The 13,031-nt window shown below is 50.3% G+C and overlaps 1 protein-coding gene across 1 annotated transcript in view; it reads right to left on the bottom strand.

Annotated features, from left to right (window-relative positions):
- Positions 1-13,031, bottom strand: part of TPH2 (tryptophan hydroxylase 2) — an 83,635-nt gene that overhangs the window by 43,120 nt on the left and 27,484 nt on the right. The window contains exons 6-7 of the mRNA XM_072741291.1: positions 9,992-10,188; positions 5,253-5,388 (exon numbers count right to left, since the gene is read on the bottom strand). Coding sequence (XP_072597392.1) covers positions 5,253-5,388; positions 9,992-10,188 — 333 coding nt within the window. The remainder of the gene's footprint in view (positions 1-5,252; positions 5,389-9,991; positions 10,189-13,031) is intronic.

Raw genomic sequence — 13,031 nt, 5'->3', positions numbered from 1 at the left:
TGTGATCTTGCTTCTGCATTGCCTTTGCCAACTGGCTTTGAGTTAACTACCTTCTTATGAAGGAGACTGACACGTGAACAAGTCATTACCACTCTGTGTCGCAAGTACTAACATAGAAGTAAGGCCAAATATTCTAGGAACGTCCAGCTCCGCCTAGAAAAAACTTCACAGAGAAGGTTGTGACTGAGCTTTAATCCTAGAGAATTAAGAGGGTTTTACTAGAGTCATTCCGGGCAGAATGAACCACCTGTACAAAGGGGTGGAGGCAGGAGCCAGCGGGATGGCAGGAATGGTGAGAAGTCCAGTACAGCTAGAGCATAAGGTTTTGGATGAGGCAAAAGAGAAGCAGAAGATACAGTTTGACGTGATTAGACTTGTCTCTCCAAGTGCAACAGAGAGCAGAGATTAACCAAGGGGATTTGATTCCATACTGCTGTTTGTGTTTCAGAAGGGAAACAGAGTCGACAGGAGGCAATCATTGGCAGACAGAGCAACAATGTTAACACAACCCATCAAATTTCTTCCAGAACAGTGGTTCTCACTGGGGGTAATGTTGCCCCCATCAGGGGACATTTGGCAATATCTGCAGACACCTGTGGTTGTCACCTCTGCTTAAGGGGAAGGGAGCTCTTGACACGTAGGGGTTAGAGGCCAGGGAGGCTCCTAAACATCTTACAATGCACAAGACAGCCCTCCACAACAAAGCATCACCTGGCCCCAAATATCCAAAATATCAGTAGTGCCGAGGAGGAGAAAAGATGAGGTGGCCAGACGGTGCAAAAAGATTTCTCCAAGAGGTGAAGAGGAGACCTGGAGATGGTGGACCTTTCCAACTTGGTGCTCTGGCACCATTCCCGTGCCAGGTGATGCCCACACACCATGGGGCTTGGAGCTCTGCATCTTTCATTGCTCTGAGTGAGAATGGGGCTATTATTGGAACAACCCTGAATTTGACCCAACTGATTTAAAGGAAACCATTTACAAATTTCAATACTCCATCACTGATAAGGTTGCATGTGATAGCAGCCGATTAAAGTTGTGGAAGGGACTTAGGAGTTGCACTGCGTCAGGCACTGCGTGCAGGGCAGAAGAATGTCTCTGCACTTCCAGCAAAGTGGTGACCTTTCAATATAGGTAGAAACACATGGAAAAGCGAGTCCTCCTACCAAGAAAACCGAGAGCCCCTGATTCTCCACAACTCTCACTGCTGTCTTTCAGGCCAGAAGACTCTCCCCCCAAGGAACCCATCCAATCAGCCATCACTTTTTACATGAAAGTCCCCCTATCCAGCCAAGTTTAGAGAACAGTCTGTAACATGCAAAATGTAAAAACAGGCCAAAGACACATTTAAAATCCAGTATTTGTTGAAAGCTAAGATATCAAAAGACAGGCTACTAGGACCAAAAAGGAAAATAAAATTCTTATTTTCAGATAATGTCTTTTGGCCACCTTCACTCTCATTTCCACCGGCATCTTCAGGGCTCACCTTTGTCTCATTAGTGCTGCCTCCACCACAACAGTTCAGCAATTGAAGGCGGGTACTTGGAAGCACCGAACATGGTGAACTTCACAAATTGGAGAATCTGCCCCCTGGTTGGTTTTCAATTGAGGAAATGGGATTTCATTACAAAGGCAATGCCTGGAAAAGTGCTTGGGCAGGAAACAGCACTCCCAGTGTGGGGTCCCATCCATTCAACAGCTGCAGCTGGGAAGGGATTTAGGAGTTTGCAATACATCTGGATTAAAGGGGTCTTTATAGAGAATTATGTCTAGTATATTGCTGGAAGGGGACAGTGGAAACTGGCAGCCATGGTCGCCTGTGCAGAGGTGAAATGGGTGTCAAGGGAGCAGAGGAGGAAAAGGAAGTCACTGTTCACAGTAGGCTTTGAATTCTGAATCATGCACACGTATCACCTACTCATAAAATAATAATAATTCAACAAACAAATGAAAATTACATACACACAACAAAGGAATAACATAAAACCCACCCCATCCCCCCCAAAAAGAGTCTGTTGTTTAAAAAAAAAAACAACCCAAATTACTGAATCCCACATTTCCATCCTCTGACGTAAGGCTCCTCTTGTCTGGGGCGTCATGGGAGTCATGCAAGAAGACACCCACATCTCTAGTGGGATCTTTCAATTCAGTTCTGAACTCCACATACTTGTCTCCAACTACCAGGGGCTTCTCCAGGAAGCCCCACCCATCAGCACCTCAAAAATCACATGTCCCAACCCAAATTCTCCTCTCCATTCCCTCCTTCCTTCCCTCTTCCCTCCAAGCGCGATCCTGCTCCCATATTCTCTGTCATTATTAGAAAAAAAAAAAAGCTATCCATTCAGCTTCCCAATCTAAAAACCTTAGAGTTACCCTGAGGACTCTCTCCTCACCCTCATTACAGTCACCAAATATTGTTCATTCCATCATGATGGGGTTTCCCACATAGATGTCCTAGCCCACCGATTTTTTCTAGTTCAAGAAATTATAAACGATATTCTTTCACTGGAATGTGAGCTCCTGCTGGATTTCAGGCTAGTTCACTCTTTACGCTTCCCCAGCTCCTACCCCCGACATCGTCTTTCCCAAACCCAAGTATGAGATCATGCTTCAGAACCCTGGATAGCTCCTGTTGCCTACAGAATTCAGCCCAAAGGTCCTCATCTGACAAGTGATCGTTCCTACTGTATCCCCAAAAAATGCCATCCCTGACGCACACCCTGTGCTCTGGCCACTCTGTGTGACAAGCCTTGCTCATTTATGCCTCTTGTGAGCCTCCACAACTTTGTCCTTGCTGCTTCCTTGACTTGAAAGCTTTCCCCTTCCCCGCACCCTGCCTTGGACAAGAACAATTTCTTATTCCCCCTTCTAGACCTCCCCGCACTCAGTTTATACCCTCTCTGAAAAGCTGTTTAGGACCGCTCCCTCCTTTTCACTCCTGTAACACTTTGCACACACCCTCCTTAGAGCCCAACCACACTCTTTCATAATTATTTATGTTTCTATCTCTCCTACCAGAATGTGAGCTGCTTTAAGAAACAGCTGCTGTATTTTATTCATCTTTGAATCCGCTGCACCTCCCTGCCAGCATTGCACATAAATGTTTGCTGAATGAATTGGCTGAAAGTACTTTGGTAAAAATGTAACACATTATCCCAAAATTTTATAGACCTCCGTGGCTAAAATCTCATTTCTCTGCCCTCTCTCTCTCTGCATACCTATTGGCATGGATCACAGGTCTCAGGGGGGCCAGTTATTCAAAAGGAACTAACAAAGTGCCTGCTATTTGTAAACAGGGCCATTTGTAAACCCTCTGGGCTAGATTTAGAGATTGCCTTTCTAACTCTGACAATGTTCCTTTGAGTACTCACTGCACTGTAAGAAGCATTTCTTTTCCAAATGTCTTGAGTCCTATAAGTAACCTTTGTTTACCCTGAAAACACTTTCAGGGAAGCTGAAAGGAGCTAAAAAAGCAAGGTAGTGACCCTGTGGGGACCTACCTGGTCAGTGAGCCTCCTGCCCGCCTCAGAGACTCAACTCAAATCCCTGCCTAATTCCACCAGCAGCAGCTCCTCAACTGCTTGAACCTCCAAGGACTCTCGGCTCCCCACTAAAGATTATGGCAGCCCATTAATCACAAGATTATCCTAGTAAGCAACAGAAGCCAAGTGATAACCCCAGTGTCCTGAAGAAGACTGGGTAACAAATTGGGATAAGATTAGGGGTAGACACTCATTCAAGTGGATCCCAAGGGGGCAGAAACCTATGACAACTCCCATCCATTGGGGCTTTTGGCCCTTGCCCTTTTCTCTCTATCTGGAATGTTCTACTGGGAGATATTTGCATTTAGGTCTCTGCTCAAATGTCACCTCCCAAGAGGTCTTGTTGATGACTCAACCCAAAAGAGCACTGTCCATTACTCTTCATCTCCTCACCCTGCTTTATTTGTCTTTCCAGCACTTTGGGCACTTCATAGCACTTGTGCCTGACACCATATTACCTATGTGTTTGTATGCTGACCATGTCCCCCACCCCCCACTCATTCGCCCCAGAGAACAGGGACCTTGTCTTGTTCCTAGCTAACCCACGCATATCGCAATCTCCCAATAGATGTTTATTTTTTTAAGAAGCACACAAAGAAACATTCAAGTAGTTTATAATTCTGGCAAAGATAGAAGACCCAAGTTAAAATGCTAAGAGCTAGCAAGGCTAACTACCTGTAATAGATGGATACTAAGGAAAGTAAATGACAGATTTGCTATGGAAGGAGTGAGTGTGCTTACGGGTGGCAAGTGTTTCCCAGAGAAGAAGAGATTTGTGTCTGCTCCAAGGCCCTGGAAAATCCAGTAAGTTTAAGGAAATGGGGCCAGGATTTCACCATTAGAGACTCTACCATCCATGTGTACTAAGGCCAAAATATTAACACTTGAGGGTTCACAGCTTACCCATCCCTTGGCCACCCATTGTCCAGGAGAGGACGGATAAAAGCCCCAAAGGTAGATGCTCTTACGGAAAGCTGACAGAGGCAAAGAAGAATCACAAACTCAATATATATCTAGAGGTCATGGGGAGGACTGGAGGACTGTTTGAGAAACAAAGATGGCAGGAAGAACACAGCCCAAAGTTCTGACCTTTAGGGCTGATGAAAAACACTAAAGGAGAAGGACTCGGTAGCAAGCATATCTGAGAACTGCCACGGCACGTGGACGTGGACGTCCTTCACGCGGAGGAGCCTCCCCCCGGGAGAGACATGGGAGTCCTGCTGTGCTGACATTGACTTATCCCAATGTGCCTGCATCTCCTCACGAGTAAGACTGGAAATAACCATCTACGCTGAGGAATTTCGATTGGGGATTGAATGAATTCATGAGAGCAGCACCTGGCATGTTGGGATTGTCCTTATTATTAGAACTTTGAGCCCTGCTTCTCCAAAGGCAACATCGTCTGAACGGTCTATATGGAGTGGATCACGGCTTTATGGAGTGGATCACGGCTTTATGGAACGTTCACTTTTTCAGGAGCAAGGTCACCAAGAGCCTGGCCAGCGCAAAAGGTTGAGTGGAGGCAAACTAAAGTGAGACTATTGGAGGGCCTGCACGCCCAGCTGGTGCATCACCCAGGAAGCTGATGTTTCGGTGAGCGCTCAGCTCGCAGATGAAGTTACTTGGAGGTAAGGGAGGGCCTACATCAATCTGACCACTGGACAGGGTGGTGGCCTCCATTCAGCCTGGGAATGCGACGTGGGTACTCACGGTTCCGGCGTGTAGAGGGGGTCTGAGCCATGCCGGACGTACTGGGTGCAGTGGAAGACTCTATAGGCCAGTCCTGCCAGAAAGTCTCGCGGACTCAGGTAGCCAGCCACGGGCCTCACCGTGAAGCCTGATCTTTCTGAAATGTCATCATAAACAGCCAACTAAGTATTAGCTCGACAAGACTGGAGGGCCCAAGCAGGGCATCCTATTATTTACCGGGACGTTCTAGAAACAAAGTCATCAAGATCTTAGAACTCTTGACAAGTGAACGGCATCTACCATCAAGAGCTATCACGTTTGTGGCTTTTGATTACTAAAATATGCTCCCGCGTGATGGTTTCCAGGGGAACAAGACACTCATTAAAATGGAAAGAAAGGTGAAAAAAAATTCTTTTAAAGATTTAAATTCAGAAGCTAAATGAGGACATGAAAGCTCAAAACTCACAGGGCAAGATCACAATGAGAGTGATGCTTGCCACATGTCACCTGGCATCTTTCTAAACGACACACCCATGCCGCCTGTATGTGGCCCATCAACACACAAGCTAAATCACCACCACCACCACCGCCGCCCCCGTCACTAGCCTCGTGGATTCAGGTCACCCCATTGCTTTCTACTGTCAATATCCCAGACTCCGTCACTCCACATCGTTGTTTTCTGTGATTTTATGAAAACCATCACATTAATTGCTATCATTTGAAGAGGAACACTAGAGCTACACGTGCTCCTGGGCTGTGGTAAGAGGAGGCAAATAAACAGAGTATAACACAGTCTACGAAGCTGCCCTATACCGCTAACCCCATTAGGCTGTGGGTCAACGGTGCTGTGGGTTTGAGGGCTACCGAAGGCTCGCTTGCAGTGAAGGCCCGGAAAATTTACAACAGGAGAGCTACTCTTATCTCTGACACCAGCACTGTAAAGGCTCCCATTCTGAAAACCTCATCTCATTAGGAGAGCACCTCAGAACGGTTAGAATGGATTTTAAAGGCAAGAACCAATTAAGCTTATAAAACGAGTCCATCCTGGGATTTCTGATATCTATATGAAAACATTCCTGTTCTCAGGCCTCCTCAGACCCATAATTCTAACAGCGCTATGAGCTCGTTCTACAAGCTTTTACTTCGGATTGTTCCCTACTGACTACCAAAAAGAGAAGTATATTTTCTTCTTTTTTCTATTTTATGTCAATTAAACCAGTATATCCCACGTGTGGGGCCTGAGTAGTGGCACACGGAAGAATGTTCTTTATTTGAAGTTATGTATCTTATTTTCATATGAATTTTTTTAAATATGTAACTAACGCATCAAGAACTTTGAATTTATGGATATCATTGCCTTAAATGCTTCCTTTTGTAAATAAATCAGGTACTTAAAAGAGAGTCCGTTAAAAAATAAAATAATTCTAAAAAACACACACATTTACATTACACTTGCTGTGTGTGCCAGTGAATGATGGGGACTGAGCTCCCTGTGTCCAGTTCACAGGAGTCGTGAAGAATAACAGCAAGAACAATTACAATAGCCCTAAGAATTATGACTCTGCTACACTCCACCCTAATGACTTTAGGGTGGGGTACGGGGTGGCTCCGTCGGTTGAGCCTCAGACTCTTAGTTTCAGCTCAGGTCTCAGCTGAGGTTCTCTCCCTCTGCTCTCCTCCCCACTCCCTACATCCTTGCTCTCTCTCTCTCTCTCTCTCTCTCTCTCTCAGTAAGCAAATAAAATATTTCTTTAAAAAATAACTTTACGGGCAGCCCAGGTGGCTCAGCACTTTAGCAATGCCTTTAGCCCAGGGCGTGATCCTGGGGTCCCGGGATCGAGCCCCGCGTCAGGGCTCCCTGCATGGAGCCTGCTTCTCCCTCTGCCTGTGTCTCTGCCTCTCTCTTTCTCTGTTTCTCTCATGAATAAATAAATAAAATCTTAAAATAAAATAAAATAAAATAAAATAACTTTAGGGCTCTGGGTATACCAGCTTCCCTTCCCGGTCACTGTGTAAGATTGGTAAAATGATTATGTCCATTTGCAGAGAAGAAACTGAGGCCCAGGGAGGTTAAGATAGCTCATCACAGGGCCACTTGGGTGGCTTAGGGGTCAAGTGTCGCCTTTGGCTCAGGTCGTGATCCCCGGGTCCCAGGATCGAGTCCCACATCAGGACCCCACAGGGAGACTGCTTCTGCCTCTACCTATGTCTCTGCCTCTCTCTCTCTCTGTGTGTCTTTCATGAATGAATGAATGAATAATAAAATAAAATAAAATAAATAAAATAAAATAAATAAAATAAAAAGATAGCTCATCAGAGGCCACACAGCCAGGAGCAGAGAGACGGAATGGGGATGCAGCACAGGCACTGTGCCCAGAGTCCATGCCATACCATCCAGTCTCTCACAGCAATATTAATTTGGGAGACAGATATGGCAAAAATTATGGGGTGGGACCCTAATTTACTGGGGTTTGGGAAACAACACAGTGAAAAGCAATTCCTGTATAAGAGCAACCAAGGCCGCGGCAAATCTGTAACATCCACATAAGACTGTGGGAAGCAGGGACGGGCGAGAGGCAAGACCGTTAGGGAGCCTGTAACCCAGCTAAACAGCAACACGTGGCATCATGTAATCAGGCCCTAAGTCAGTGGCACTGGTGGGTGGCCCTCGATCTCCTGCCCTCCCGTAGTAACAGATGTCGTGGGTGAGGGTCACACCAGGGGCGCTCCCATCGCACCAGGTGCAGTCGTCCGTGTCCCTGCTCTCGGCCGCCCCGTCTCTAGCCTGACACACATGTGATCTAGGATGAGCGATTAGAGGGAAGGGCTTGATCACTCCTACCATCAGGACTCAGAGAGGAAGAAAGGATGGACTCTGAGAGGTGAGGGACGGAGGGACAGAACCTGCGCAAAGGTGTGGGGAGCCCACGGGGAGCTCAGGGGTTGTACGGCACAGCGCACCACCTCAGAAAGCCAGCCCAGGGCAGGGAACTGAGGCTGAGCGGTTCAACCCGGCCCGGGTCAGCCAGAGATCAGCAGACCATGGCCTGGCGTCTAAACCCCGCTGGTTTGCATGCACCCCGCGAGCCAAGAAAAAATTTTTACATTTCTTTAACAGTCACATAGAAACAGTTATATGAGGACTGGGCCAATGTTGCCTCTGGGCCCACAAAAATGAAAATATTCATGATCTGGCCTTTACCAAAAAAAAAAAAAAAAAAAAAAACATGTCCAACCTCAGGAAAATCAAAGGGGAACTACTGATGGCTTCTGAGCGGAGGTGCCAGGAGGACACGATGCTTTAGGAAGCTTCCCCTGGAGGGGTGGACCAGGGAGTAAGGGGGAGAAGATACAGGCATCGGGGGTGTAAAATAGGGACCTCAATTTGGGGTAGGGGCAGTGGGACGAAGGCAAAGCACAGGCTCACGAAGGTAGCAAAGCTAGAGGCGGCAACGCTGGAGGCCCCGTAAGCTAACAGCCCAAAGGACCTGGGACCGTGGCAGGAGGGGCTCTGCAGGTGTGACCAGTTAAGGGTTTTTCAAGGAGGCAGTTATCCCGGATTACTCTGGGGGGTCTGATATAATCAATGGGATCCTTGCAAGAAGGGTCACAGGAGGGTCACAGGGAGAGAAGGAGACGTGACGAGAGCCACGGAGCCGAGGAACATGGGGAGACCCCAGAAGCTGGAAGAGGCAGGCCTGCGAAAGCACCTCCAGAAGGAATGTGGCCCGACCAGGACCTTGGCGCTAGACCTCTCGTCTCTGACACCGTAAGGTAGCAGGTCTGTGTCACTGTAAGTCACCGGGTTTGTGGCGACGTGTTACAGCAGCCGCGGGACACTGTCCCACAGACGGATCGTGTGCCGGGAGGCTGAGGGGGCCTGGGAGCCCTGATGAGGCTGCAGGATACAGGGTCCCCCATGCAAGGAGGGTGGGCAGGAAAGAAGGAAGGCGGCAGCTTTTGGGTTCACAGCTGCTCTCTGGGGACAGGGAGGGAAAGGGCACAGGAGCTGGTGGGGCAGCTGGCAGCTGAGCCTACCCACGGCCCCCCGGGCCAGGCATGAGGAGGGGGCCCACGGAACTGCACCTGGGGCCACCCATGTCTGGGGACAGTCCTTGGCACAGCACGTATGTGTGACAGCACTTCCTGGCTCACAGACTGCCTCCACCCCCACCCCCCACCCCCAGGCCTCCGCCGCTGGCTCCCTGTCCCCCGTCCCCCGATGCTTCACCCGCGCGGCCGCTTAGCAAAGCACATAAAGTGTCACGTGCGAGGTCATTGCACCCCCACGCGGCTCCCCAGGGGCAGCTCCCGGATCAGAAACAGCCCCAGGCTGCACCTGCCGACGTCCTGTGGGGTTTGCCCCCCCAGCAAGCCAGCAAGGGCTGAGGCCCTCCATGCACGGGGGCCGGGGGCTCACTGGCTGCTCGGGGCTCCTGTCCTGCGGGCACAGTCTTCCCCCATTTGTCAGAAGGGCCACTAGTTCATCGTGTGCCCCTGGGGGAGCAGTGTGTCCTGGGGGGGGCTGTGTGCTCCTGGGGGGAGCAGGGCGCGGCCTGGTGCATCATGGGGGGACAGTGTGCAGGAGGGAGCATTAGGGGGGCAGTGTCCCTGGGGGCGGGGGAGCAGTGTCAGTGGTGGGGGAGTGTCCCCGGGAGCAGTTTGCGGGGAGCAGTTTGGGGAGGTGAGCAGTTTGGGGGAGACAATGTCCCCGGGGCCGGGGGCAGTTGGGGGGGCAGTGTCCGGGGCCGGGGGCTCACCTCTGAGGAAGGCCGACACGTCCTGCAGCTGCGGCACGTTGTCCTCGCGGTAGCCACAGTGCTGGGTCAGCAGCGGCAGGTTGTCTAGGTGCTCGCGGCAGGCGTGCGTGGGGTAGAGCTTGCACAGCTCCCGGAACACCACGCCCCAGGTGCGCGTCTCCTCCGCCGTGTACTGCACCCTGGGGATGGGCTGCCCGCTGGGCCGGGACACGGCGGTCAGTCCCAGGCGGCCCGGCCCCTCCCGCGGGCCCGGCCCCTCCTGCAGGGGGGACGCCGGGCGCCTTCCAGGGTCCCCCCCGGGGGGTCAGGCCTTTAGCATCGCCTTTACGGACCTGAGACCCGAGCAGGGACGGGCAGAGGGCCCCGGAGAGGCAGGCCCCCCACAAGCAGGGACCCCAAGGGGGCCCCGAGCCCAAGGCACACGCTCAACCACTGGGCCACCCGGCGCCCCAAGAACTACCTGCCACAGTGGTGTGTGTGGATTTGGACTTCCACATAAGCGACTCGACTAAGCCCTATTTCACTCGTCCTCATGGGGGTGTGGTAGGGTCTGCATCCCTGCCCCGCACCAGCAGCCACTGAGCGCCCCGCGTTCACAGAACTGGCCCAGGTGCACAGCGGGGCTCTGGAAGCCTCAGCTGCTGCCACCCAACCATGGCAATAAACGGACGTCGTCGCTAGAAAATGAAACTGCCTGTGGGTTCTCTCCGGCCCTTGCAGGGAAACCACCCCAATCTCTGCGTATAATTTTGAGATATTTTTTCATTCAGTGAGTAAAATGTCCAGGAACTGCTAAAAAACAACCAGACTCAATCCTTAGGGGGCACCTGGCTGGCTCAGTCACAGGGCCCGTGACCCTGGGTCTCGGCGCAGTGGGTCTGAGCCCCACATCGGGTGTGCAGAGTCCTTAAAAATGAAATCCTCGGGGATCCCTGGGTGGCTCAGCAGTTTAGCACCTGCCTTCAGTCCAGGGCATGACCCATGATCTCGGGGATCCCACCTGGCCCGCCAGGATGCTCCCCTTGGCCGGCCCGCGGCCTCCTCTCCCTCCCCTGACCCGGGGGGCTCCCCTTGGGGATCCAGCCCACTGCCCCAAACTGTGGTCAGGACACAGCCAGGTCCGCTGGCGTGCGCTCCGTCTCGCTGTCTTGAGGTGCGAGGAGCAGTCGTGGCACAGACCGCGGGGCACAGAGGAGCTCCCTATTGTCACGTTCTGCAGCTCTGCAGGGAAGGTTTGCTGACCCCCCTCCTAAAGCGAGGAGGAGCGTGGTGCCTAACGAGCGCCCCTATTGTGCTCTTTGCAAACCCCTTACTTTAGAATTCAGTGTGGTTTTCTAAAAAAGATTTCATTTTTTAAAAAAGATTTTATTTATTTATTCATGAGAGACACAGAGAGAGAGAGAGAGAGAGAGAGAGGCAGAGACACAGGCAGAGGGAGAAGGAGGCTCCATGCAGGGAGCCCGATGCAAGATTCGATCCCGGGTCTCCAGGATCATGCCCTGGGCTAAAGGTGGCGCTAAACTGCTGAGCCACCCAGGGATCCCCCCAAATTTTCATTCTTAAAAAAAAATGAACTGTGGGTATGGGAGGGATGAGGGCATAACACACTTAAGAAAGAACAAGAAGCTAGCATTCGCTTTCTCCGAGTGCCAAGGCTGGGGCTTACGCAAACCAAATTAGAGCAAGATTAGCCTTGTTTAAACCCGGCGGCTGATAACAAATAAGAAATTACAACCTGGCAAATATTTGCTGAGAAGATCAAGACCGCTAAAGCTTATAGCATCTGCGATAAGTTTAAGATGAGAGCTTGAAGTGGAGAGAGAAAAACAGAAAGGATGCAGGGAAATAAATATATAGATGATCTGCCTCCAGTTCCAGAAAATCCAACGAAATCAATTGGAGTCAGTTGAGCCAATAAAGCTAATAAGTCAATCAGAGAAGGACAAACATTATATGGTCTCATTCCTTTGGGGAATATAAAAAATAGTGAAAGGGAATAAAGGGGAAAGGAGGAAAAATGAGTGGGAAATATCAGAAAGGGAGACAGGACATGAGAGACTCCTAACTTTGGGAAATGAACTAGGGGTGGTGGAAGGGGAGGAGGGCAGGGGGTTGGGGTGACTGGGTGACGGGCACTGACGGGGGCACTGGACGGGATGAGCACTGGGTGTTATTCTATATGTTGGCAAATTGAATTCCAATAAAAAATAAATTTATAAAAAAATACTATTAAATAAATAAAGTAACCTAAATAAATAAATAAATAAAGCTAGTAAGAGCGGCCCGAGAGCAGCAGGTAGGAGAGCAGGGAGGCTGGAAGGGTAAATGAAATGCGGAGAGGCTGTTAGGTCGAACGTCTCCCCCAGGACGAGTCTGCAAACCTGGGGCATCTCGAAGGGGAGCCGAGCATCGCCCAGACCACGCGGCGAGGGACAGCCAGCAGAGGCTAGGACGGGAACAAGTCCTGCGGATCTGAGACCCAATAAGGAACGTCCAGCCCCGCTCTTGGGGAACTGGGTGGTCAGCGGCGAGCTCACTGTCTCCGCGCCTCTGTCCCGCCTGCGCGGCTCACTGGCCGCCCCCTGGGCCCCAGGCCGCCCTGATGGCAGGGCACGCTGACCTCAGCCTCCCCAGATTCCACGCTAGCCCCCCGGCCCCATGACTACTCAAGGCGAATGCTGAGAAGCCAACTTCATCACAAAGCCAATGCTAATTTGTCCCATTTTATGCCTATTATTAACAGCCAAATTCCAAGAGCCAAGAAAAAAAAATTCCTACTTTTCTCTGTCACTGATAAGATTATATAATGAAAACCCATTTAATGAGAGAGAGCTCACCGTGGGCCACTTTTCCACCATTTTTAAAGTGGTTTTTATGAACTAATCCTTGATTAATCACTAACTTAAGGCCCAGTCCTCTTTTTTTTTTTTTAGATTTTTTTTTTTTATTTCTTTATTCATGAGAGACAGAGAGAGAGAGGCAGAGACACAGGCAGAGGGAGAAGCAGGCTCCATGCAGGGAGCCCGATGTGGGACTTGAT

Source organism: Vulpes vulpes, chromosome 16 (assembly GCF_048418805.1).
Source record: "Vulpes vulpes isolate BD-2025 chromosome 16, VulVul3, whole genome shotgun sequence".
Taxonomy (NCBI): domain Eukaryota; kingdom Metazoa; phylum Chordata; class Mammalia; order Carnivora; family Canidae; genus Vulpes; species Vulpes vulpes.
Note: the sequence above shows the minus strand (reverse complement) of the source record. Positions and strands in the feature narration are given on the sequence as shown.